Consider the following 27620-nt stretch of genomic DNA (forward strand, 5'->3'; position numbering starts at 1 on the left):
GCATACCCTTGACCAAGACTTCAGAATTGTGGCTTAGATGTAGAGATGGATGGGTGGATGAGGCCTGGTTCTATGAAGCTCGTAGTCTCTGAGCCCATTGTTTGAGTCTGTTCTGAGTGAAGTATCGTGGTTGTTGACAGTTAAACGAGGTTTCTCGTGACCTCTGGTATGGTGTAAAATGAGGGTGTTTGTCAGGCAGTGGGTTATGCCTAGAGTACACAGTGTTGCTTGGGAGGCCTCCATGGTATGGAGGACATGCTCTGTTTGAGACGAGAATAGTTTAAGGTACTAACAGCTTTGCCTCTTAAACACCAAATTGTTCAGATTCTGTAGTCCTGGAAAGAAGTCTAAAGATAACCATTTTAAACAGAAAAAAAAATGGGGAATTAAAGTGTATTTAAGGTTCTTAATAATCATTAATGTATCCATTTCAAGACCATTCCCTGAATGTCTTTTTTAGTAACTGAGTTAAAACTTTCTTCAGTTTTCTAAGATTTACTTATGATTACTTAACTCTGACCAATTATAAAAACTAACAGTATCCGGATCCACCCTGGCCTAGGGTGGCAATTGAATGAGAGTAGCCATTAAAAGGGAAAACCCAGCTACACCTAGCTCCAGAGATCATGCTCAGTCACTCTGTGGAGATAGCACATATGCAGTCTCGTCAGCACTAGGAGCAGACAGCTCGACCTTGGTCAATGAGGGCAGAATCTTCATTCATAGCAGCTAAAATCTCTGAAGTCCCGACTGAGTATGTGAGAACTACAATTTTTCAAAAGCTTGTAACTTGGCCAAATTTGAGCAGATTTTTCATGAGTCAGCAAAAGGCATATGCATCCCTGATACAAAGGCCACACTCATGTCAAGTTTCAAGTCTCTGCTCCATAGCATAGGTGCATTAGAGCTGTTTAAAAAAAAATGTTTCCAGATTTATTTATTTTTAACAATCAGTAAAACACGGTATTTTTCTTTAGACTCATGGTCAGGAATGTTGAACCACTTTGGCTGAAATGTTCAAAAAATAAATCAGCCTGAGGGAGCCATGGAAAATTTCAACCAAACGGTCAAAGTTTGGCAAAGTTATACGCAACTTAAACAGGGTCTTATAATGAGAAGAGTTGTGTAACCTTAATAATAGGCAATACTAACAGCTCCGCCTACAATAAGGAATTACTGGGTAAGGTCCTAATTATCTAAATATAAATTTGAAACTAAAAACAATATCACATTAGCTGTCCTGATGGGGCAATTTACCTTAAATTCTTCCACAATAATGGTCAGGGCTTCATGTCCAGCTTTCCTCATGTCTTCTAACTCAAGCTTGTGTTTCTCCTGAAAAAAAAAGAAAAAAAAGTTACGAATATTATACAATAACTACACAGGGTTAACAGAATCATATAAATTGAGATGCAACATCCAGTCAACCAAGTACACCTCTTTCCTAGTACAAGATTGTTCCTCATATTTTCTGATGTTTTGTGCAAACTAGATTTAAATGTCTCAGGCAGCAGAGTGTCTATCACTTCTCTTTAGATACTATCTTCCTGTCCTCCTCAACTCAGTGCAAAAAAGTCATTCCTAACATTCAACTTAAGTTTTCCATTTCTTCCTATTACTTCTCCTTGTGCCATACTAAATACTTCTCCATTCTTTATATTTATACCCTTTAAATATCGGAATACCTCTTGTTTTTTGTTGTTATTATTATATCTATTACCTTAATGCCTTTGTAGTTTCATGACTAAGATGTTTTAAATTTTGATTTTCTTTGCCTTAAAAGGAGTTTGGGTGGTCAGTTACTCTCTGGATCAGAACTTTATGACTTGCCTCAATTCAATCCCTCAAACCCTATGACTATTTTATTATCTATTTTTTAACTCAGGGAAAGGCCTTGCTATGACAATTTCTGTGAGGAGTCTTGTGAGCCTTCTAGAAGACTTACAAAGGAAAGCTTTGGGCCTGATTCTTTCATCTCTATTCTGCTTAAACTTTGAACAGGGGAAGTATAATTCATAAGATGGAGTTTTTTTAAACATTCATTTGGAGTAACTTGGAAAATTCTTGGGAAGACCTTAACAGACTTTACATCTAAGCTGCCTTTGAATTCTGACTTGTTGGGATGATTCCAGAGAATCTATTTATTCTATTACTGCTGTGATTCTGAACTATGAACACTGAAAATCACTTGTATGTATTTTTGTCTTTTAACTATTTGAAACTCTTTTTTCCTTTTATTATTCAACCTTTAGTTTTGGTTACTAAAGGAATGGCATCAGCGTGATTACTGGGTAAGATCTGAGACTCATTGACCTGGGGATAAGTGTCTAGTCCTTTGGGACTGGTGAATTAGATTTCCAGTAACCCCTCACTATATGGGATGCCTAATGGGGACTGTGTTAGACTTCTTGGTAACCAGTGTGGTATTACAGAGGAGCTGTTTTGTTACTGGCTTGGTGAATCTAAATATAGAATAAACCACCTGGTTTTGCAAATTGTCTGCCCTATTTCTTGCAGTCTGCCCTGAGTAAGACAATCTCAATGTGGCCCATCCAGGCACTCGGTCACAAAGGACAATTATACGGCATGAAAATACATTTTTTTTAAGTGCCATAATGTTCAGTGATTTCAAGTTTAGATACCGTACCAAATACTTTACTCACATAGAAATATTACATCTTCTGCATTCCCTTCATACATTAACAATTCTAACAAAAATAAATGTTGGTGAATTAGGGGAAGCGCTAGAAGATGAATGGAACAATATAATGCTCACTGTATCTAAAGCATCTGTCAGCTTTCCGTAAGCTGAGTTTGCAATTTCAGCATCTTGTTAGATCTTCTGTTTTTTGAGATAGTAACGGAGATTAACACTTTTTTCCCCCCTCACCTGTGCCTGATAAGGAGGTTGAAACCCTTTCTCCCCCAGCCTCAAACATGGGTCTTGCTACAATGGTCTACTCTTGAGATTAACCAATTACAACGTGCTGTTTCACAGATCCAGTTGGGCTCTCATTAGGGTTTTAAGCCTCTGGAGTGTAGGGGGTAATCTGTGTTCAGGAAAGCAAAGCTTCCCAAATTTGTATATGCAGTTCCTCTCAGCTAATAAAAATGGCTGAAGAGAGACAACAAATAAAGCAGATACTTCCTTTTTTATAGCCTTGCAGTCCCCTCTGTTAGCTGATTATATTCTGCCTCAACATGTGACCACAGTCACTGACCAGATGATCCATTGCCTACTTACCTCCCCTTGGAGGTCAGACTTGAAAATTTGGTGTACTCTGGGTGACAGCCCTCTCTTTGTCTAGGGTGCTAAATTTGAATAAGTGGTTATTAAAGTATAACAACCTTCTATTGTCAGCCCTGTACTACTGTCCTTTGGAACTTCTATCCACCACAGAAGTAAAAGACTGCAAAAGCAAAGACCTGGCTTACACTCATAATGGAGTTTGCAGTCTGACATACAATGTTCATAATCTCACAGAAAAGACAGTTACTTATCTTTGTAACTGTTGTTCTTCGAGATGTGTTGCTCATATCCATTCCAATGTGCCGTGTGCACATTCATCAGAAGATTTTTACCCTAGCAACACTCGGTGGGTCGGCTGGGTCGTACCCTGGAGTGGCGCCATCATGGCACCGGATATATACCCCTGCCAACCCAACAGCCCCTCAGTTCCTTCTTGCCAGCTACTCTGACAGAGGGGAAGGAGGGTGGGTTTGAGCAACACATCTCGAAGAACAACAGTTACAAAGGTGAGTAATCGTCTTTTTTCTTCGAGTGCTTGCTCATATCAATTGCAATTAGGTGACTCCCAAGCCTTACCTAGGCGGTGGGGTCAGAGTGAGATGTTGCAAAATGTAAAACTGCTGAGCCAAATGTTGCATCATCTCTGGATTGTTGTACCAATGCGTAATTCAATGCAAAGGTGTGACTTGATGACCAAATAGCTGCCTGACATATCTCCTGGATGGGAACATGGGCCAGGAAGGCAGCAGATGAAGCTTAAGCCCGGGCGGAAAGGGTGGTGAGGTGGCTAGCCGGAACGTGAGCCAAATCATAGCAGGTGCGGATGCAAGATGTCACCCAAGATGAAATTCACTGGGAGGAGACTGGCAGGCCCTTCATCCGGTCTGCCACTGCTACAAAGAGCTGAGGTGACTTTCGAAAGGTTTTTGTTCTTTCGATATAAAAGGCGAGAGCCCTGCGGACGTCTAGGGAGTGCAGCTGTTGTTCCCGACGCGACTAGTGCGGCTTCGAGAAGACGACCGGAAGGAAGATGTCCTGATTGACATGCCGAAGCAGCTGGAGCACTGTGTTGTTTCCTGGGCCGCGGGGACAGGAAGCGGCGCCTAGCACACATCACTGCCGGTGAGGGTCGGTGCTGTGGCTCCTTCGCGGTACTGGAGCGGTCCGGAGCGGAAGGAGCGCTCCTCACCAATACAGGCTGTTGAGTGCACGGTACCGACGTTGCAGGGCTAAGTGCCATTTCCATGAGGAGCTGTTTCAGTCGAAAATCCTGCTCCTCCTTCATCATCGGCTTGAATGACTTACGGATGCGGCACTGGTCAGGAAGGTGGGATTCCCCTAGGCTTGAGGCAGGAGTCGTGGGGATCCCCTATTGGCATCGGTTTTTGGCACGCCGAGCACAGTTTAAATCCCAGTGACCTGGGCATGAGCCCGGCACTGGGGTGGAGGAAAGGGGCTAATCCTCGATCCCCCCTCAATTATATACACTAACTATATATATGCACAACAACTAACACTAACTATAACTGTAAAACTCAAACTATAAACACAAATAACAGTAAAGAACGATTAGTAAGCTAGGGAAGTGGAGATCAGCAAAGCCGCGCTTCACAGTTCCAACGACCGTCATGGGCAGTAAGAAGGAACTGACAGGCCGTTGGGTCGGCAGGGGTATACATCCGGCGCCATGGCAGCGCCACTCCAGGGGGCGACCCAGCCGACCCACCAAGTGTTGCTAGGGTAAAAATCTTCCGACGAACGTGCACGCGGCGTGCACACATCTAATTGGAATCGATATGAGCAAGTACTCGAAGAAGAATATAAATTGTGCAGATTCTCCAAATCATCACAGCTGTATCTGGAGACACATTTTAAATCCATTTGAAAATCTGCCTCCAATGCAGAACAACGCTCGTCAAGCAGGACATCTTGCAATGAGTACACGACAACCTGTGCCTACATGACCTGCACTGCTACTTATTGCTTTCTGGGCAGAATTTGAAGAGTTGGCTTCAATTTATAAAGTTCTAAATGTTTTGAGACGTATTTACTTGAGATGCCAAATCTTACGAGCAATACGCCACAGTTGCTATTAGCAAAAGCATTTAACTGGGAGCCCCCATACGTTAAGAGAAAGGGTCTACTGGCCAATCATTCTCCCCGGTGCCACCTGGACACTGGAATCTCCCTTCTTAGAATGTTTTTGTGGGGTTGTGATCTTTAGAAAGATAATGAATGGAGATGTTTTCCTCATTTTAATTAATTAGAAACTTTTTGATGTGAAAAATATTGTTGATTTTTTATTTCCTAGTTGTATTGTAATTGTAGAAATTGTTTAAGCACCTGGGGTTAAGTTTTCAAAGACATTTAAGTACCTAAAAATGCAGATAGTTGTCTAATGCGATTTTCGAATGAGCACCTAATTCCCACTGAAGTCATATGAGTAAACAAATACCTTTGAAATCCTGGGCCCTAGACCCTAGAATAGGATATATTTTATGTATTTTTAATTTATGAAACATTTTATTGCCTAATAAATGTTTATTTCATCAGTTAGATAGTACATCATGAATGCCCAACTAACACACATCATCCTCTTCCAGTGCAGAACAATGTCCTACGTAACAAAATATTTTTCAATTTAAACAACTGTAATAAGTATGTAAATTAAAATATAATTTAATACAGATACTTTATGTACCCCAGCGATAACAGATTATAGTAAGTGAAAGCAGTATTTAATGAAATTTAAACATTTTAGTTGTTTACTGAAAAATCTAGAGATGTAGCAAACAATTAGTCTGAATCACAGCTTTTCACATTGCCATACCTCCTGATCTATATGCAGCAAAAGTATTTGGATACTTGAAGGTAATCACCTGTAAGAATTTTAGGAGCAATATTAAATATCAGACTCAAAGCAGAAGATTTAATTGCGGCCGGAGGGAGGGGGGGATTTTAATATGTAAATACATTACTATGTTTAGATAACATCACATTGGGACTGTAATACTTGGTTGCATGAGTCAGGTCACATCATGTGACTCATATCAATGACACCATATGCTAACTCAGACACTGTAAAAAAACCACACTTGATATGCTGAGAACTAGAAACTTTCTTAAGTATAAAAGAATAGAATCTACCATATGGGGGGAATATGGTCCAGAGCTTAATATCCAAAACTTCACAAGTCATTAGCAAATTAAGTTAGCTGTAAGAAATGAACATGGGAAAGTGCAGAAAGCAAGCATTTCCATGCCACTGTGTCTTTGATCATAGATATGGAGACGGGGACTGTGAATAAAGATCATTTTCAGTAACAATTCTGACAGAATAGCATTGGAGATAAAATGTTATGAATTGAAAAAGCTTTAAAATAAAAATAGCAAAAGGGTGAAGACAGGAAAATATTTTTTCAAAGGTCATTTCAAATACATCTCAAATGTAAGTGAGCAACACCAAGATTGATGGGATCAAAAATGTTAGTTTCACTGTGAGAACATCTGATCTTAGTTTATAAGATGAGGTCCCCTCTTTGCTTGAATGGAGGCATCTGAAAAATGCAAAACAGAAGGATGATCACCAGGTGTGCCCCATAAACTTCTCTTCCTAGTGAATCTTTCAAGTTTTAATATAAAATAACTTGTTCATACCCACATCTAAGCAATACACACTAAATCTAAATTAGTAACCCATGCCCATGAGATTGTTACATTCAGATTAGATTATAAATAGTAATATGAAAATGCCAGATTAAGCAGATGAGTACCGTACATACTCGTTCATTAGCCCGTTCATTTATAAGACGATCCCCAAAAATGGATAGATAAAAATAGCAAAAGCTGTATGACCCTTTCATAAGCCAACCCTATATTTCAGGGGTTGGCAAACTTTGGCTCCTGGCCCATTAGGTTAAGCCACTGGCAGGCCTGTATGTTTTGTTTACCTGGAGCGTTCACAGGCACAGAGCTCTGCAGCTCCTTGTAGCCACGGTTCGCTGTTCCCAGCCTATGGGAGCTGCAGGAAGTGGTGCCACTTCCTGCAGCTCCCATAGGCTGGGAACAGCGAACCGTGGCCACAAGGAGCTGAGGAGCTCCGCGCCTGCATACGCTGCAGGTAAACAAAACAATGTATTATTCAATCCAATGATTCCATAGAGCAGGGGTTCTCAAAGCCGGTCCGCCGCTTGTTCAGGGAAAGCCCCTGGTGGGCCAAGCCGGTTTGTTTACCTGCGCATCTGCAGGTTCAGCTGATTGCGACTCCCACTGGCCACGGTTCTCACCGCTCCAAGCCAATGGGGGAAGCGGTGCGAGCTGAGGGATGTGCTGGCTGCCCTTCTTGCTGCCCCTATTGGCCTGGGGCGGCAAACTGTGGCCAGTGGGAGCCGCGATCAGCCGAACCTGTGGATGCGGCAGGCAAACAAACCGGCCCAGCCTGCCAGTGGCTTTCCCTGAACAAGTGGCGGACCGGCTTTGAGAACCATTGCCATAGAGTTTTAAATCTTCAAATTTTGGTGTAGACCCATTTATAAGTCGACCCCCACTCTACCATGCATCACTTTTTTACCAAAAAGATTCGGCTTATGAACAAGTATATGTGGTACTTAAAAAATTATGCATAATTTTTTTGCAAAAATTAAGGTGATATGGATCACTGGACATGCTAGTGGTGAAAAAGAAAGGACAATATGAATATAAGTATATAGGGGACAAAAATAGGTAGAACCCACAAAAGTGAGTACCTCCTAGACAAAAGCTGTATCCAGACATCCCTGCAGGTCAAGCTTGTAATGCTTGGTGAGTGTGTGCCACCTCGCATATTTTTTCAACCAACACTTTAGATTTAGCTCACAACATGGGCTGCAAATATATAAGAATGTGCTTTAATTCCTTCTGATGGTGGCAGGCCTTTTATTTTTTAGGATTGTTAAGTACAATTTAATATCCTCATGGATACAGTGTTCTTTAGTGTCTTCTGACCTCACCACTTCAGATGAAAAACAGAGGAACAGAAAATGAAACCCTCTGAATTTTGGGGTTTTGGAAGGGAAGCTCTTTACTGATCATCTAACAAACAAGTTATGCCGAAGTAGTTTGGTTTTTGTGTGTGTTGTGGACAGAAGGGTGGAATGGAAACATCCGGTGATCAGTGGAATACAGGGTTTTTCTTTCATACAAATTTTTCAGAAGCCCTGTATGACTTTGCCCCTAGGGAATACAGCACTTATGTTGATCCACAGTGTGTATCAGAAATACTAATTTGATTTTAAGAAAATATAGCGAAATTGGGAAGTGGGTCTGAAAATGACTCAAGAATAATTCTGAGGTTTCATCTCAGGCACATGAGGATTTTAGGTGGTTTTATATTCTCTGCTTCCTGAAGGATCTTTAAGTGTGATCAGCCTGACTTTGGGGAGCAATTTCTGTAAGTTTTGGCAAACCTCTGATGAGACTCTTGCTGTTCCATTCCTTTATTTGATCACTACTTCAATGGAGGGAATGATCCCAGAAAGACTGAGATTTGGAATGTCACTAACAAACAAACCTGTCTTCTGGATGCTCTCATGTGTTTCTTTTTGCTCTCTCTCAGCTGGAGACCCGTACCAAGATGTTCATAAATAAGTGAAGGCACAGGCTTGTTATGATGTTCTGACTAGAACCTTTGTAAATGCGCTGGGTGACACAGAACCTGAAGAGGAGGCATTTTGTACTGAAAGTTAAAACATACAGAAACAAACTGCAGGAAGTTTCAACATTTCTCAGCCCTTTCAGTTTAGTGACCCCTTGTTCAAAGTAAAAAAAAAAAAAAGAAAAAGAAAAAAAGTGATCCCCTTATATTTACTACAAAAGTAATACAAGAATGTAACAATTATAAGACTACATAGATTGTGTTTATTTCATGAAGTTGACACAGAATCATGACTTTGATGGCCAAATATGTGTGGGCAGTGGGGGCACAAGTGTTTTTTTTTTCTTTAGATTGCAATAAAATTTTCAACACCTTATGGCCTCCTTGCTTGCCTTTCATGAGTGCCTGGGAGGGGCTGGGTGGGTTCTGACCTACTGCTTGAGCAACAATATTGTATCTTTTCAGAATGTTCAGCAGGCTTCTGAGACATCTATTGAGGTTATGCCCGTTTAAGCAAGTATAGAATGTGTGTCTAAGTACTGAATTTCTGCTCTCTCATGTGCTTATTCAGGGCCATTAGGTTGAGCACTGTTCTGATCCCCTCATGCTCTCAAGAACTGTAAAGAACAGATGAATATTAATCTCTCGTTGTGGCACTGGGTATCACTCTTTTGAATACATAAGGTATACATAAATGTACAGAGCAGTCTAAAGGTGTTCTTTTCCATTTAGTCATGTGTTCTTTCAGTTGAGGACCTATAGACTGGAGGTGGAAAAGAGAGATGTTCGGCAACTAGATATTGACCCTCAGTGACTAAGTGTGCAGTTGCCATGTCAGCAGAATGCCAACTGGCTGCAGCTGAGGCTAAGAGGAAGATCCTTTTTATTGTAATATTCAAAAAATAGCTTTTCCCTTCAAAACAATTAACAAGTAGTACCATACATCGAACCAATATATGGGCTGTGGTCAGTTCAATGTAGGGAAAATTTCCAATCCACATTCCTAGGTATTCTCTTCCCTCACAATCTCTACCACTTCCAAGCAGTCAAAGTTTCTTGACTGAGCCTTCTCTTCCCAGGGAAGTCCATAAAAGCCTGTGAATCCAGTTCCCTAGTAAGCCTCTAGAGATGTATGTTGCCGAGTTAGTACAGCTGTCTCAGAAGTTTGCCTCCTATCCTTTCTATTCTGTTCTCTCCTCAATATTGAAGTTGGAGGGCTCTTCCTCCGGGCAGGTGTTAGAGGTGAGACTAATTTAAATCCCCATCTAAAAGACAAAGTGCCAACCCCTTCATGATTTGACACAGTGCCTCATCACAGAATATTTGGGATCTCTGGAGTTCTGTAGGGAGAACATAGAATTCAATGTATATGTTTTAAAAAGCTTATCTGAACTGTGATTTTTTTCCTCCTTCCTTACAATGAGACTGATCCTCTGGACCTTTCCTTGGACTGCTGAAATCCACTGGTGCCGAAGAGACTTTTTTTCCTGTGGCATACAGCCAGATAGTGTTCTTTGTAACTGCAGCTGGCAGAATTGTGTGTAGGCAAGGGAGAAAGGATACCAACTGAGCTGAACTCTTCCTCTTCATCTAGTTCAAGCTGACTCTTTTTATTGTACCCAAGAGCAGAAAAAGCAACTAGAGTACCCTCACTGGTTATGGGTAGGATGCCTTGAACATACAGTAAGCATGGGAAAACTACTGCTCCTTAGTTTTGCAGCCAATGGGCTGCTGTTGTCTTTGTTTAAGTTTGTACTCCACATGGAAGAAACACAGAAGCATGAAAAGCTGGAAGGACCAGGAGAAGAAAATTTTAGTGAAAGGAGGATACTGATGAAGAAAAAAGGAATCTTCCTAAACTGCCTCACAGACACGTCCAAATAGAAACCTGTGGTAATGCCATGCAATGGCCACCCTTGTGAACTGCAGATTCAGTTACCAACTGTCACAACCAATGAAGGGACCAGACATACCAATTGAAAAGGGAAACTAGGTTTTATTTCAAAATAGTCTTCAAACAACTACAATGATCAGACCACCAAAATGAATGTATCAATAATATTACAATCCCAGCTCTTAGGCTGTGCGAACAACACAAACAAATCGAGAGCACTCTACACCATGCACTACACAAATGAAGGAATAATTAATAATACTGCCATTAAGCTGGTGAAAGAGCCTTGTTCTCCCAATTATTTTGCTCTTGTGCTCAGGCAGAGGATTGAAATTAAATCTTTCATTAGAATATCAGTAATCATCATTTGGAAAGGAATTCAGAAAAGTAGTAATGTTAGAATGGACAAAGTTTGGAAATCTGCAGCAGCAATCAATAATAGGCTGCACTTATTAGTGAGAAATAAATATAATGGATGGAGAAAATACTGATTAGGACAAAGTCCTTAAAATATTGTCTGGTATTATTAAAATATAATGTAGTAGTAATAATCCATAATGAAACATCTTATCCCCCCTCAGGACAACTTACATTCTATGTTTACATAAAATTAGTCATGAAACATATTAAAAACATATCAGTAAACATTAAACCAAATCCATGTTATAATAAGCTCAAAATACATGTTTCTATAATGGCTGGGAAAAGATCAGTGCTACCACATAGAATGGCAGCTACATGTTGGTGCTGACTCAGCACTGCCTTACAGATGGTATGCAACTCCAGCGTTAAACTGAGTTGTAAGCAGCAACTTTAGAAAATGACACGCTTTCACTCTTCTCAGTTACAGCACTGCTGCACAAGCACAACTGCAAGTAAGAACAATTGTCTGTATCACCTTTTTGTCTAAGCAATTAAGTCTAATTATCAAGATTTCCACCCCCTAAAAATTAGCTTTTTTCCACAAGAAATTCAAGTGACTTTTTAATAAACTTAATAAATGCACATCAAGCTCTGTACCAGTCAATATAATTGTATCTCAGTTGTGTTTTGACACTCTGGTACTTTCATATCTCCCACGGGGGTAAAGCAGGAGTAACTCCACTGAATTCAATGGAGTTAAACCAGTATGAAACAGATGTGTGAAGAGAATTAGTTCCATCATGACCAATGAACATACACACTAGAGCAGGAGTAGGCAAACCATTTGGCCTGAGGGCCACATCAGGGTTCTGAAACTGTATGGAGGGCTGCGTAGGGAAGGCTGCGCCTCCCCAAACAGCCTGGCCCCTGCCCCCTAGTTTCCCTCTCCCATTTCCTGCCCCCTAACTGCCTCCCTCCAAGCCCCTGACCCATTCAACCCCCTCTTGCTCATTGTCCCCTGACTGCCACCCCTGGGACCTCACCCCCTATCCAACTCCCCCCAGCTCCCTGTCCCCTGACTGCCCCAACTCCTATCCACGCCCCCGCGCTCTGACAGGCCCCTAGGCCTATCCAACCACCCCCTCTCCCTGACTGCCCACTGGGACGCCCTGCCCCTTTATCCAAACCCTCATACACACACACATTCCCCTCGCCCTTACCATGCCACTCAGAGCACCAGGACTGGCAGCCATACTGCCGTGCAGTCTACAGTACCGCAGCAGGCTGGCAGCTCTTGCAGCCACGCTGCCCAGCAGGAGCTCGCAGCCCCACAGCCCAGAACGCTGGCGGCACAGCAAGCGAAGGCTGCAGGGGACGGGACGGGGGCTAGCCTCCCTGGCTGGGAGTTCAAGGGCCAGGCAGGATGGTCCCGTGGGCTGTAGTTTGCACACCTCTGCACTAGAGCATGCTATTATACCAGATACAGATAAGTACCGGTAATTATTTGTTTATCGTAGAATGTACATTCTGTCATTATAAGAGCTAGGGTATAAGAATGTCTTCAGATCAACAGTTTGTAAAAAATCAAACATTTTGTGCTGATGGAACGGACCCAAAACAGGCTCCTCATCACCTGTGCTCCAGGTTAAATCCCTAAAGCAGGGAATGTAGGCTAATCAGCACCCCTCCTCCACAACTGCCCAATGGGTGCCAGAGTCTCTAAAAGCAGCGAGGAGCTACTTGGTGCCCCCTCAACAAGTGTCTCCCTCCCTTACTGCTGGGGCTGTCCCCCCTTCACTGCCAGACCCATCAAGTTCCCCCAATAGCTGAGATAGGTATGTAGCATCTGTGAAATATGCAACAGAGAACATGGAAAATAAGGTGAAAAGATATTTCTCTAGAAAGCAGCAAAAATAAATAAATCGTGTTTTTTTATGTTAATTACACAATTTACAAAGTTCACACTGCACTGTGTCCCAGAAGCAGACTTTACTAATTCTTCCAATGATAAGGATTGCTCTGGCTGTTACTGTAAGCCAAAATTTGTATTCATAGTGTACTACAATAGCTGACTTTACAAAGAATAATTAAGTCAGTAAGGTAGTGAATTGACTTTCATGAGAAATTTCTTAATATACTGGTGAGGACACTTCAACTTCTGCTGGAGCTGAGCAAGTGTGAACGTACCAGTCTGCTGGGACAGATATGATTGATTAAATGTGAAAAACTATGTTAATTGCATGCTATGGTGGAGATTTTACATGTCCAAAAGTAAGGAAATGTAAGGTTATAATTCTCACAGCCACAGTAACTCAATCCCTTCAGCATTTTGTAGTATATTATATGGCTCTCTAATTTGTGAGCATTAATCCCTTAAAATATTACATGCAAAAAGACTATGGATGAATTCTACTCCCACATACGGTACAGTGCTGGGAATCCAGAGTATCTCCACTGAAGAAGTAGAGCACAGAAGAGAAAGGAAAGAGATGAGTTAACTCATCTCCGGTCCTTCACCACAGAACTCTAAGGACACATTTTATTATTATTATTACTACTTCACATTTTGTTAGCAGCATAGTGTATGGCCTACTGGATTTGTAAGGCAATATTATCCTCTTTATTACACAGGGGGAACTGAGGCACACATTACCTTACTTAACCAATGCCAAAAAATAAGCTTGTGGCACACCCGGAAACTGAAATCACATCTCCTGAGTCCTGGACCAGTAACTTAATCACAAGGCTATATTCCTTCCCTCAAAGTCTTCTATCTACGTAATATTGAAAAAAGTAGGTGCCCTGTTTTTAAGAGGAAGATATATCACTAAAAGTCGCATCTCATGACATCTCAATCAGAGCAGCCTATTTTTATTGTTAGTATTTGGTCCAGAAGCCAACTTCACCTTCCCTAGTCCAAAATGTCCTGGGTCTCCCATGGTGGTTAAAACTATTGAATTATAGCTGATCTGAAAACAACCTTTTGAACAGTTAGTCAAAAATGCAATGGCATCCCCGAATGCAGACCCACTCTCCTTTCAAAACTGCATATTTCAGTGACCTATTACAGCTCTGTCACAGTAAATTTAATGCAATGTAAATTTTTCCATCTAACTGCATATAACAATTCTATGAGGAATATGCTTATAGTAAGTTCCATGATGCTTATTAAATGTTCCTGGTATTGACACACACTATAGCTCCTCTGGTAGGAGCATTCATGTTCAAAAGGTAAAAAAGGTCCAAAAAGAAATTTGGCTTTCAGTTTAACAGCCCAAAAAGCAGATAGTCAAGATTGTTTTTAACTGTCAAAGTGACAACTTCAAAGATTGCATTTTAACTAAGCAAAAATGACATTTACTATAATTTTAAGTGGCGTCAATCTTAATTTCCTTATTTATATTTAAAAAGAAATACAGTATATAGAAGCTACTATATTTGAGCTAACAGGAGCAGCAAGCAGGGGAGTTTTGCAAAGGAAGTTCTCCAGGTGAAGAAGCGACTACGTGACTCTTGGGGAGTGTTTGTTTCTGTCATGTGCTTGTTTGGTTGAAGTTTATATCATGGTCTGTTTTGAAGGGCTGTGTGCTGAGCCTAGAAGCTTGCTAGGCATGGCTGAGAGATTCCTAACAAAACTCTAACCTACCATCCTTTAATCTTTAAGTCCCTTTAGGATCTCTTCAACAAGGGAGCAAGGCTCACTTAGGGAGACTGGGGGTTTAAAAAGCTAGCTCAGAAGCAACCACAGGAGCTAGTGAATAGGGAGCAGCAAATGTGAGGGAGCCAGATACACCTAATAAACATTCTTTAATTTAGGCCAATAACTACCTCTCTTCTCACCAAAAACCACAAAACAGAACAAAACAAAAACCTGCAAGAGTAAAACTATGCAGGCTGAAGGTGCAGCAGCAGACTGGGGCTGATTCAGTTTATTGCACTGAATGCAGCATGCATGATTACCTTGTGGGCAGGTAGCATGTGTGTGTATTTGATGCAAGCAGCTCATGGCTCTCAAGAGACCAAGTATGGGCTTTTGAGACTAGAGTGGCTGAATTGGAAGAGCTAAGGAAGACAGAAAGGTACATACACAAGACTTTTCAGACATAGTTGAGTGGTCCAATCCTGTCTACAGTCTTGCGCTGTTGAGGAGGAATCAAAGTCTCAGGGAAGGAAAATTCAAGTTGGAGTGGAGGGAAATGATCCCAGTTGGGGGTCTCCTTCCAGATGATATCATGCTATTCTCGCATTGAGGATACATCTCCAGGGTTAGACCCCTGTTATGAGGAAAAAAATAGGTAACAGTAATCTGGATTTGATTATTAAGAATATAGATAATTGGGTTTGTGAGAGCAGGAGCACTGCATGGTGAATTGCTTGCCGACTGTCAAGATTTCAGATCTCTTGAGACATCTAAACATGCTTATGTACAATGCTGGGGAGAGCCATGGTCACAGTACATATAGGTAACAGTGACATAAGGTAAAGTAGAAAAAGTAGTCCTGGAGGCAAAATTTAGGCTGCTAGGCGAGAGGTTAAAGTCCAGGACCTCAACACGAGCATTCTCTGAAATACTTCCAGTTCCATGTGCAGGGCCAGTTAGACAAGCAGAACTGCAGGGCCTCAATGTGTGGATGAGTCAATGGTGCTCAGAGGAGAGATTTAAGTTTACTTGGAACTGGGGAACCTTTTGCAAAAGGAGGAGCTTATATAGGGTGGATGCGCTCCATCTAAACCAAAACGGAACCAGATTGCTGGCATGTAAAATTAAAAAGGTAGAAGAAGATATTTAAAACAAAGGGTTGGGGGAAAACTGATAGGTGCAGAGGAACACATGGTTTGGATAAACACATCCCTTAGGGGCAGATCTGTTAATGGGGATACTCTATATGCCAGTAAAGAGGACAGAACAGAAGTTGATAAAATAAAGATAGGAACTGAAGAGAAAGTCAAATGAAAGAGAGCCCCATTCAATTACATCACATGAATGCAGACAAACTTAATACGAACAAATTTTTATAAATGTTTGTATGCAAATACAAGACTTCAAAAATATTAAGACAGGGTGAATGTGTGTGCCTGGTATTAAATGAGGATATTGATATAGCAGGCATCACAGAGAGTTGGTGGAAAAATGATAATCAATGGGACAGAAATAATAGGGTGCAAAATATATAGGAATGACAGAGTAGGTTGCCCTGATGGAGAAGTGGCACTATATGTGAAAGAATGCAAAGAGTGTCAAATATAGTAAACATCTTAAATAAATCGAACTGTACCACAGAATCTCTATGGATAGAAATTACATGGTTGAATATTAAGAAGCAGTAGGAATATATTACTTCCTATAGCAGGAATATACTACCAACCACCTAACAAGGATTGTGATGGTGATTGCAAAATGCTCAGGGAGAATAAGGAGGCTACAAACCAGAAAACACAGCAATAATGAGGGATCTCACTATCCTCATATTGCCTGGGTACATATCACCTGAGGATGGGATATAGAGATAAAGTTTCTAGACATCGTTAACTGTTTCTTGGAGCAGCTAGTCCTGGAACCCACAAGGGGGGAGACAATTCTTGATTTAGTCCTAAATGGCACAGAGGAGCCAGTCCAATAAATTTGTTAGTCTCTAAGGTGCCACAAGTACTCCTGTTCTTTTTGTGGATACAGACTAACACGGCTGCTACTCTGAAAACAGTCCAATAAGGTGAACGTTACTTGAACAACTCAGTAATATTGACCATAATATAATTAAATTTAACACCTTTTGTGGGAGAGGCAGCTAGTTAACAGAAATGAAAAGGAATGGTCACAAGAGTCAAATACCTGCAAGTTGCATGGTAACTTTTTTAAAAAATACTAGTGGCTCAACTACATGTAGATCCCAAATAAAAAAAACACAGGGAGAGGACCAAAAAATGCACCATGGCTAAAAACAGAGTAAAAGAGATGATTAGACACAAAAAGACAACTTTTAAAATTTGGCAGTCAAATCCTACCACAGAAAATAGAAAGAACAAACTCTGTCAAGTCAAGAGTAAAGTATAATTAGGCAGGCCAAAAAGAGTAGTTGAAGAGCAACTAGCAAAAGACTCAAAAACTACAGCATTTTTTTAAGGTACATCAAAAGCAGAAGTCTGCAAAACATCAGTATCAGAGGGGTAGCCTTATTAGTGTGGATCTGTAAAAGCCGCAAAAAGTCCTGTGGCACCTATAGACTAAAAGACGTTTTGGAGCATGAGCTGTCATGGGTGAATACCCACTTTGTCGATGCATGTAGTGGAGAATTTCCAGGGGCAGGTATATATATAGGCAAGCATGAAGCAGACTAGAGATAACAAGGTTAGTTTCATCAGGGAGGATGAGGCCCTCTTCCAGCAACTGAGGTGTGAAAACCAAGAGAGGAGAAACTGGTTTTGTAGTTGGCAAGCCATTCACAGTCTTTGTTTAATCCTGAGCTGATGGTGTCAAATTTGCAGATGAACTGAAGCTCAGCAGTTCTCTTTGAAGTCTGTCCTGAAGTTTTTTTTGCTGAAGGATGGCCACCTTAAGGTCGCTATTGTGTGGCCAGGGAGGTTGAAAGTGTTCTCCTACAGGTTTTTGATATTGCCATTCCTATATCTGATTTGTGTCCATTTATCCATAGAGACTGTCCAGTTTTGGCCGATGTACATAGCAGAAGAGAAGTTACTCACCTTGCAGTAACTGAAGTTCTTCGAGATGTGGTCCCTGTGGGTGCTCCACTCTAGGTGACAGTGCGTCCCGGCGCTGTTGATCGGAGGATTTTCGGTAGCAGTGCCTGGTTGGGAGCACACCCCAATGGTATCTCCCATCTAGTTGGAATCTTCCTGGAGTGCGTGTGCCCCACACCCTCCTCAGTTCCTTCTCTACCATGGAGCATCATACTAGTACTTCAAAGTAGAGGGGAGGAGGGGCGGGGAGTGGAGCACCCACAGGGGGACACATCCGAAGAACTTCAGTTACTGCAAGGTGAGTAACTTTTCTCTTCTTCTTCGAGTGCCTGCCCCGTGGGTGCTCCACTCTAGGTGAATGTGTAGCATTACCCACTAAGGTTGGTGGACTTTGGAGATGCGGCATGGGGAGTACTGAAGATAGTACTGTATGGCCTACTATGCGTCTGCCGTGGGTCTTGCGTGAGAGCACAGTGTTTTGCAAACGTGGTGTTCAGATGACCATGTTAGCTACCTTGCAGATGTCAGGAATGAGAACATTGTGTAAGAAGGCAATGGATGCCGACATGGCTCTAGTGGAATGAGTTTCTAATGTTATCGGTCGGTTGAAGATTCTTCGCACAGGTAACAGGATCTGATGCAGTCAGAGATCCACTTGGATTGACGTTGTTTAGAGATAGCCGTGCCCCTTGATCTTTCGGCAATGGAAACGAAGAGTCGTGGAGACTTGCGAAATGGGTTTAGGTCCGTTCTAAATAAAAGGCAAGAGTATGCACGTCGAGAGTATGCAGGGGTGCTTCCTGCGGAGTTTGTGAGGTTTGGGATAGAAAGTAGGTAAGTATATAGGTTGGTTGAGGTGGAAAGTTGACACCACCTTAGGAAAGAATTTAGGATGTGGTCTCAAAGTGACTTTATCTTTGGAGAAGATTGTGTAGGGAGGGTGAGCCATGAGGCACTCATTTCACCAGCTCTCCTCGCTGATGTTATGGCGATTAGGAAAGCCACCTTCATGACATATGGAGGTGAGAGGAGGTAGCCAACGGTTCAAATGGAGGTTTCATGAGGGCATGAAGAACAGGTGAAGATTCCATGTAGCCACTGTTGGGTGAATCTCAGGGTAAAGATTTGCAGGCCAGCGAGAAAGCGTTTAATGGTGGGGTGTGTAAAGAGGAGTACCCATCCAATAGGTCATGGAAGGTGGGAAGCGCCGCCAGGTGCCTTTGATGGAGCTGAGTCAAGAGTCCGTCTTGTTTTAGTTTCAGGAGGTATTCTAAATGTTAGGGAGGGTCACATTATTGAGTGCTAAATGGTATGCGAGCACCAAAGGCGAATGGCTCCACTTCTGAAGGTAGGTTTTACGATTGAATCTCCCTATTGTGCAAGAGGACATGTTGGACCTGCTCGAACAGGCTAGTTCATGGGTTTTGGAACCATGAAGGAACCAGCTGTGAGGTGGAGCTTTTTGAGCTGGGGGGAAGACTCGTCCGTTGTCCTGGTAAGGAGGGTCTGGTCCTGTTGGGGAGAGCCCCTGGTGACGGGAGGACATGCGAAGAAGTAGGGTGTACCACGTCTGTCTTGGCCAAGCCGGGGCAATAATGATGACCTGGGCCTTGTCGTCCGTGATCTTCCGAAGAACCCTGTGTAGTAGAGGGATAAGTGGGAAGGCGTACAGGAGGCAGTTGTTCCATGGGATGAGGAATGCATCCCCTAAGGATGCAATCCCGAGTCCTGCCCTGGAGCAAAACAGAGGGCATTTCCGGTTTCGAGTCGTGGCAAAGAGATCTATGGATGGCGTGCCCTAGTGGGAGAAGAGCTGTTGGAGTACTGCGAGGTGCAGTTCCCATTCGTGGTTCCATCGAGAAGTGTCTGCTGAGTGCGTCGGCAGTCATGTTGTGACAGCTGTAGATAGGAAGCGATGATCTGTATTTGAATGTCGTATGCACCAATTCCATAGTCCGAATGGCTTCCATGCAGAGGGAATGTGATCGTGCTCCTCCTGTCTGTTTATGTAATACATACATGCTATGTTGTCTGTTAAGACTCGCAGGTATTTGTTCTTATGAGGGAAGAAAGTGAAGGCATGCTCTCCTCACTGCTCTGAGCCCTAAGAGATTTATGTGTAGATGCGTCTATGATGCAGACCACCGGCCTTGTGCCCTGTGTTCCCCTAGACCGCCTCAAAAACCAATCAGGGAAGCGTCCGTGGGGAGCATGAAGCGTTGGGGATCGTTGCTGGAAGGAAACCCTGTGCAAAGGTTTTCTGGACTTGTCCACCATTGTAGGGAAGCTATAACAAGAGGTGGAGGAGTTAGCAGCATCCCCAAGGGGATTGTCTGCTGCGTTTGAAACTGGAGTTGAGCCAGCCCTGGAGGCATCGCATATGTAGCCTGGCGTGTTGAAACCACAAAGGTGGTAGCTGCCATGTGACCAAAAAGCTGTAGGCAGATTCTTGCTTGCGTCCTGGGACGAATAGAGTGTGTACGTATGAGCCGTGTGATATTGAGGAATCTGTTGTATGGGAGCGAGGCCCTGCTCTGGGTTGAGTCGAGATGAGCTCCAATGAATTCGAACTGTTGCGTAGGTATCACGGTAGATTTTTGAATGTTATTTGGAGGTCTAGGTTTGAAAAATGGAGATGGCGAAGCACATGGCTTGAAGTGTCTCGCCATAGGAGTCGCCCCTGATGAGGCAATCGTCCAGGTAGGGGAAAAGTGTGACCCCGTTTTTGCGGAGGTGAGCCACAACCACGGCTAGGGTCTTGGAAAAACTCTTGCAGCTGTAGAGAGCCCGAAAGGGAGAACTCTGTATTGGAAGTGATCCTGACCGATTGTGACTCGTAGGAAGCGTCTGTGGAGCTGGATGTATTGATATATGGAAGTAAGCATCTTGTAGGTCGAGGGCTGTGACCATTCCCCTTGATCCAATGCAGATATTATTGTGCCCAATGTGACATCTTGCGTTGGGAGGTCTAATACGATTCCTAGTTGCATTATATGGTCTGGATTGGAAGCGATAGTACTGATGTGTGTGTGGTCTTTGGTATGGTTGGTATCGTTGTTTCCTGGGAAGTGATGGGTGAATGCCCAGGATGCGCAGTGTCGCTCTCGAATCTTTCATGGTGTGGAGGAGTTCATCAGTTTTTTTCAAAAAGAGTTTGTCCTTATCAAAGGGGAGGTCCTCCACTTTGGTCTGGAGCTCTTTAGGAATGCCTGACGCAGAGAGCCATGAGAATCTGCGCATAACCACAGCAGTTGCAGTGGTATGGGCTGCTGTATCCACTGTGTCTAAGGACGCTTGTAGGGCCATTCTGGAGATCAGTTTTCCCCTCAGACAGGATTGATTTGAAGTCTGCTCTTCTGTCCTCTGGATGTATGAGGCAAATTCGAGAAGCTTATTATAATTATCAAAATCATAGCTGGCGAGGAGAGCAGAATAGTTTGCAATCCTGAACTGTAGTGTAGAGGATGTATAAACCTTGCGGCCCAGGACATCAAGGCGTCTAAGGTCCTTGTCTTGTGGGGTTGGTCGATATTGTGACTGTTCAGTTCGCTGTGTAACTGCATCAATGACAAGAGAGTTCGGTGGTGGATGAGAAAATAGGAAGCTTGCGTCCTTTGCAGGAACGTAGTATTTATGTTCGATCTTCTTACAAGTTGGTACTAGAGAAGCTAGAGTTTGCCAGAGGGTGTCAGCTGGCTCCATGAGTGCTTCATTTATAGGGAGCGCGATTTTTGAGGGCGCAGACGGCTGAAGAATTTTGAGGAGTTTGTGTTGATTCTCCTGAACCTCTTCTAAGGGGATATCCTGACTGACTGCAACTCTCCTGAAAAGTTCTTGAAATTGTTTGCAGTCGTCCATGGACTGTGGAGGTGGAGGGATGATGGCTTCATCTGAGGCTAATGGAGAGTTAGGGTTAGGCGAGTCAGGATATGGTGCATAGCTCCCAGACTCTGGAGGGGGCTCAGGCACCCTGGAAGGGGATGGAGCAGGAGATTGAGGCACCAAAGGAAGATGATTGGTAGGAGGATTCTGCCATGGGTACCATTGAGCCCAAGGCATGGGGTAGGAGAACCCAGGCATCGCCCACGGGGGGGCAACGTAGGAAAACAGAGGCTGCTGGGCTTGAGCCGTGACCTGAGGTGGTAAAGGTGCCTGTGGAGGAGAAGCAGGAGGGGAGAACTCCGCTTGCTGCTGTAGCTCAAGGTCATCGTCGGTGAAAGCCAGTTCAAGTGGAGAAAGTGGCAGGTCAAGAAAGGAGTCCTCTGTGTCTAGGAGCGGAGAGTGAGGCTCAGGTGGCACTAGATGGTCACTTTGAGTGAGAAGCTGTTGCTCCTGCTCTCTAGGCTGATCTAAGCCTGCTCTCTGCTCTGGTTTTTAGTAGGAGAGAGTGGGCAGAGAGTGTCCTGCTGTGTTGAGCCTAGAGGTGCCCTGCAAGGGGTCTGCTGCTGGTGCGCAGGCAGAAGAGTGGCTGCATGCCGACCCTCCTCGCGGTGCCGAGGCTGATCACGCTGTCGGCACCGCAGCCGCTTTTAGCGCTGAAATTGACCAGGCTGTAAGTACCGCGGCCGTTCTGGGTGTTGGAGCTGAACGCGCTGCTGGCACCGCGGCCGGTGCCGGTGCCGATGCCGAGGAGGAATGTGGTGCCGGTGCTGCAGCCTTCCTCGGTGCCGAAGAGGAGTGAGGTGTCGGTGTTGCAGTCGTTTGCGGCGCTGAGGGGACCGAGTCAGTAGGTGACTTCCCTGAACGGGAGGTCTGGTCCCTGCCTCTAAGCTCTGTCAGAGTGGTTCCTGAGGCATTAGGAAAGGCTGAAACAGCTGTCTTTCGGGCTGTCAGCACAGGGGGTAGGGATCTCGCCGGAGACCCCCTACCCTTGTTAGCGTCTTGTTTGTGAGACTGCTGAGCTTCTTGCCTCCGCTCCAGGGAGGGTGAAGCAACACTCTCCACCGGTTCCAATCTGGCTGGGGAGCGTGTTCTACCTTTGCCGTCTCTGACAGCGGCTGCAGGGATTTTTCCATCATGATGATCTTGAGGCGCAGATCCCTGTCACGACGAGCTCTTGACTTGAGGCTCGCACAATGGAGGCACTTCGCGGGGGATGTGGGTGTCCCCGAGGCACTTCACACAATGAGAGTGGCCATCTGAGCGTGGCATGGAGTCCTGACAGGAGATGCTCTTTTGAAACCTGAAGGTCCTGGCATTATGAGTTAGAGAAGAGAGTCTCAATGGGAGACAAGCCTGAGGGTTTTTTGTTTTTTTTTTTAACAAAGTAACTAACTATGTAACTATACTAAAGGAAGGGAAACAACTGGGAAGTAATTAATAATTATTCTATGTTCTTTGTTACTGTTTCCTATAGAGATCAGGGAAGAGAAAGTAGCACTGCCCCGAGTCCCGTCTTCAGCCAAGGACGGTTGAGAAGGAACTGAGGAGGGGGCGCACGCACTCAGGAAGATTCCAACTAGACGGAGATACCATCTGGGTGTGTGCGCTCCACCAGGCACTGCTACCGAAAATCTCCGATCAACAGCGCCGGGACGCACTGTCACCTAGAGTGGAGCACCCACAGGGACAGCACTCGAAGAAGAAGGGCATTGCTGGCATATGATGGCATACATTACATTGGTGGAAGTGCACGTGAATGAACTGTGATGGTGTGGCCGATCTGGTTAGGTCCTGCGATGGTGTTGCTGGTGTAGATATTTGGGCAGAGTTGGTATCGAGGTTTGTTGCATAGATTGGTTCCTGAGTTAGAGTTACTATGGTGCAGTGTGCAGTTACTGGTGAGAATATGCTTCAGGTTGGCAGGTTGTCTGTGGGCGAGGACTGGCCTGCCACCCAAGGCCTGTGAAAGTGTGGGATCATTGTCCAGGATGGGTTGTAGATCCCTGATGATGCGTTGGAGGGGTTTTAGCTGGGGACTGTATGTGATGGCCAGTGGGAGTCCTGTTGGTTTCTTTCTTGGGTTTGTCTTGCAGTAGGAGGCTTCTGGGTACACATCCGGCTCTGTTGATCTGTTTCCTTACTTCCTCGTGCGGGTATTGTAGTTTTGAGAATGCTTAGTGGAGATTTTGTAGGTGTTGGTCTCTGTCTGAGGGGTTAGAGCAGATGCAGTTGTACCTCAGTGCTTGGCTGTAGACAATGGATCATGTGGTGTGCCCGGGATGGAAGCTGGAGGCATGAAGGTAGACATAGTGGTCGGTAGGTTTTCGGTATAGGATGGTGTTAATGTGACCATCACTTATTTGCACCGCGGTGTCTAGGAAGTGGACCACCCATGTAGATTGGTCCAGGCTGAGGATGATGGTGGAGTGGAAGCTGTTGAAATCGTGGTGGAATTTTTCCAGAGTCTCCTTCCCATGGGTCCAGATGATGATGTCGTCATCAATGTAGCATAGGTAGAGAAGGGGTGTGAGCGGACGAGAACTGAAGAAGCGTTCTTCCAGGTCAGCCATAAAAATATTGGCATATTGTGGGGCCATGCGGGTGCCCATAGCGGTGCCACTGATCTGGAGGTATATATTGTCATCAAATTTGAAATAATTGTGTGTGAGGATAAAGGCACAGAGCTCAGCAACCAGTTGTGCTGTGGCATCATCAGGGATACTGTACCTGACATCTTGTATTCCATCTGTGTGTGGGATGTTTGTGTAGAGAGCTTCTACATCCATGGTGGCTCGAATGGTGTTTTCTGGAAGGTCACCAATGCATTGTAGTTTCCTCAGGAAATCAGTGGTGTCATGGAGATAGCTGGGAGTGCTGGTGGCATAGGGTCTGAGTAGAAAGTCCACATATCCAGACAGTCCTTCAGTGAGAGTGTCACTGCCTGGGATGATGAGGCGTCCAGGATTTCCAGGTTTATGGATCTTGGGTAGCAGATAGAATAACCCTGGCAGGGGCTCTAAGGGTATGTTGATTTGTTCTGGTGTTAGTGCACGGAGTATCCTGAGTAGATGGTGCAGTTTCTTAGTGTATTCCTCAGTGGGATCTGAGGTAAGTGGCCTGTAGAATTTGGTACTGGAGAGTTGTCTGGTGGCCTCCTTTTGGCAGTCAGACCTGTTCATGATGACAGCAGCACCTCCTTTATTAGCTTATTTGATTATAATGTCAACCAGTGGGCCTACTGGACAACTGAGGTGCTAAAGGACCACTTAAGGAAGCCAAGGCTGTTTGTGGAGAAGCTAAATGAATTCTTTGCGTTGTTTTTCACTGCAGACAACGTGAGGGAGATTCCCACATCTGAGCCATTCTTTTTAGGTGACAAATCTGAGGAATTGTCCCAGAATGAGGTATCAATACAGAAGATTTTGCAATAAACTGATAAATTAAACAGTATTAAGTCACCAGGACCAGATGGCATTCACTCAAGTTCTGAAGGAACTCAAATATGATATTGTGGTATGTAACCTACTACTTAAATCAGCCTCTGTATTAGACTACTGGGGGACAGCTAATGTAACATCAATGTTTGAAAAAGCCACCAAAGGTGAGCCTAGAAATCACAGGCCAATAAACCTAACTTTGGTACCAGGCACAATGGTTGAAATTATAGTAACGAGCAGAATTAGCAGATTTACCCCCATCCAAGTCTGACCTGTACCTTATTGTGGTGGAAGAGGTGTAACATCTGAAGTAGCGGATTGTTTGTTGGAGCTATGCCATCAGAGATGAAGGCTTATCCAAAATACCACCTTGTGCATTATGCAAGATGGATAGAGCCAATGTGAACCCTGAAAATGATGGCTAACACAAGTGACGAAGATGCAAGGCAGCATCTGCACCTAGCTACCTGAGGTGAAGGAAGTTGCTGAGAGACCCAGCAGCTCGGGTTGCACAGCATGAAGCCAGTACTGGTAGACCAGGAAAAGGGTTGCATTACTGCACCTCCGTCTCATCCCAGTGGGACAAGATATTTCCCAGGATAATCATTCACTCTTGGTTTTTTGACCATGAATAACCTAGTACTCAGCACCCACGTTAAAGCCCCTGCCTTACTTACTTTCAGCCGTAGATGTCCTGTCGGTGCGGTCTCCCCTCAGTGAAAACATGATGGGATCATGCCAAAACCGCCCTGGGGATATGTGTCCTCTGATGTCAGCAGGCACGTCTGCAGTACAATGTGACAATGCATCCAATTGTATCTGGAATCTCCGATAGTTCACCAAAATTGCAACTTGGAATGTTTCAACTCTTCACAGGCATGGACATCAGCTCACTGTCTCACGCGAAATGGACTGTCTTGGTATATGAATCTCAAGACTAACAGGAGCAAGGCTGATAGATCACAGACATCGTGAGGTGGAAGATTCTTCTGTATTCTGGCAGCCCAACCATTTATATGGGGTAGCACTACTACTGCAAGGTGAGACCAAGTCCTCCCTGACAACCTGGAAGCCCATGTCTCCTCGTTTACTTATTGCAAGTAATAGAAAGTGCGAGTTGCCCTTTATTCCACTGACATCACTGCAGGCCTCTCGCAGTCCTAAGGTGCACAAGGTGACATGCACAGCCTACAACAAAAGTAGATTGATGTAGCGCTCAAATAAATGCTGTAAGTATGTTGAAAGTCCATGCTAGTGAAAGTCCAGCGTGACAGAACCATTCTCACTTCCAAAAGCCAGTTTGATCATGGAATATTCCATGCCTCCATATTTAAATTCAGAAGCTGAAAAATATTCTCTTCAGTGGCACTTTCTGTACATGTTGGGACCGATAGCAACAAGGTGACAGCTTCACTTTTGCTGTCATCAAAATGACAAACAACTATCGGGAACAACCTGATGCTGCTCACATCATTGCTGTCATCAGTGGCTAGACTAAATGATGAATGATGCATGCTTTCTGCTACAAGGTTCGCGCTGTCACATTCCATCTCTTTTATAATGGCTGTCACCTTTGTGCAGGCTGGTATCCCACTGCTTGGCCCCCGTGTCCCTCTGGTGCCCTGTTATCTGGGGTGCTGCCCCTGGCCGTGTACCCCTCAGTCTCTCTGGGATTCCCCACTCAGGGGGAACCACCACCTTGCCTCATTTGTAGGCTACTGTCAGTCACCAACTCATCCCCATGCCCTGAGACAGATTGCAATGTAAGCCACTCATCATAGGCAAGCTTGGGTCTGGACCTGCTCCTTCTACCTATTATGGGGGTTGCAAAGAGGCAGCCCAGCACTTGCCTTAGGCCCTCTGCTAGGCCCGCAGCCCGGGGGTTTTCCAGGCTGGAGCTCCACAGCAACTCTAGCCTTCCCCCAGCCCTGCTCCACTTCCAGTACCCTGCTCGGCTCCCCAGCAGCCAGGCCCTTCTCTGTCTACCAGCAGAGAGAGACTTTTGGACTTCTGGCTTGCAGCCTCCTATAGGGACCAGCTGGGCCTGACTAGGACTTGGCCACAGCTGTGGCTGTTTCCCCAATCAGCTGAGGCCTGCTGCTTTCCTAGCAGCAGCCCTCTCACAATCTCAGCCCTCTCCCAGGGCTGATTTCAAGCCCTTCAGGGCAGGAGCGGGTGACCACCCCGCTACACACATCATTATGACCACCATGGCCAACATCCGTTTGAGGTAGTTCATAGTATGTATAATTTTCAACCTCTCTCAATGGTTTAATCACTGTACATTTGGTTGTATAGTATATTTGGAACTTCTGAGACCTTTTTGGGTTTTGTTTTTGTTTTAATATTTGGTTTATTTTTATCAGCAGCATCAGCCATTTTGATCGACAGTGGAAGCTGGTGAACATTGGGGCAAGTGGGGCACAGTAAAAAAAAAAATCGTGCACGCTTGCCCCTTTACACTAC

General features: G+C 44.2%; 1 protein-coding gene across 6 annotated transcripts in view; it reads right to left on the reverse strand.

Moving 5' to 3' along the window:
• CCDC91 (coiled-coil domain containing 91) overlaps window positions 1–27620 on the reverse strand; it is a 336190-nt gene that overhangs the window by 176512 nt on the left and 132058 nt on the right. For all 6 annotated transcript variants that reach the window (XM_030539087.1, XM_030539052.1, XM_030539070.1 and 3 more), the window contains exon 7: window positions 1258–1335. In XM_030539087.1, the coding sequence (XP_030394947.1) occupies window positions 1258–1335 (78 nt within the window). The remainder of the gene's footprint in view (window positions 1–1257; window positions 1336–27620) is intronic.

The sequence above is a fragment of the Gopherus evgoodei genome, chromosome 1 (genome assembly GCF_007399415.2).
Source record: "Gopherus evgoodei ecotype Sinaloan lineage chromosome 1, rGopEvg1_v1.p, whole genome shotgun sequence".
Lineage (NCBI taxonomy): Eukaryota > Metazoa > Chordata > Testudines > Testudinidae > Gopherus > Gopherus evgoodei.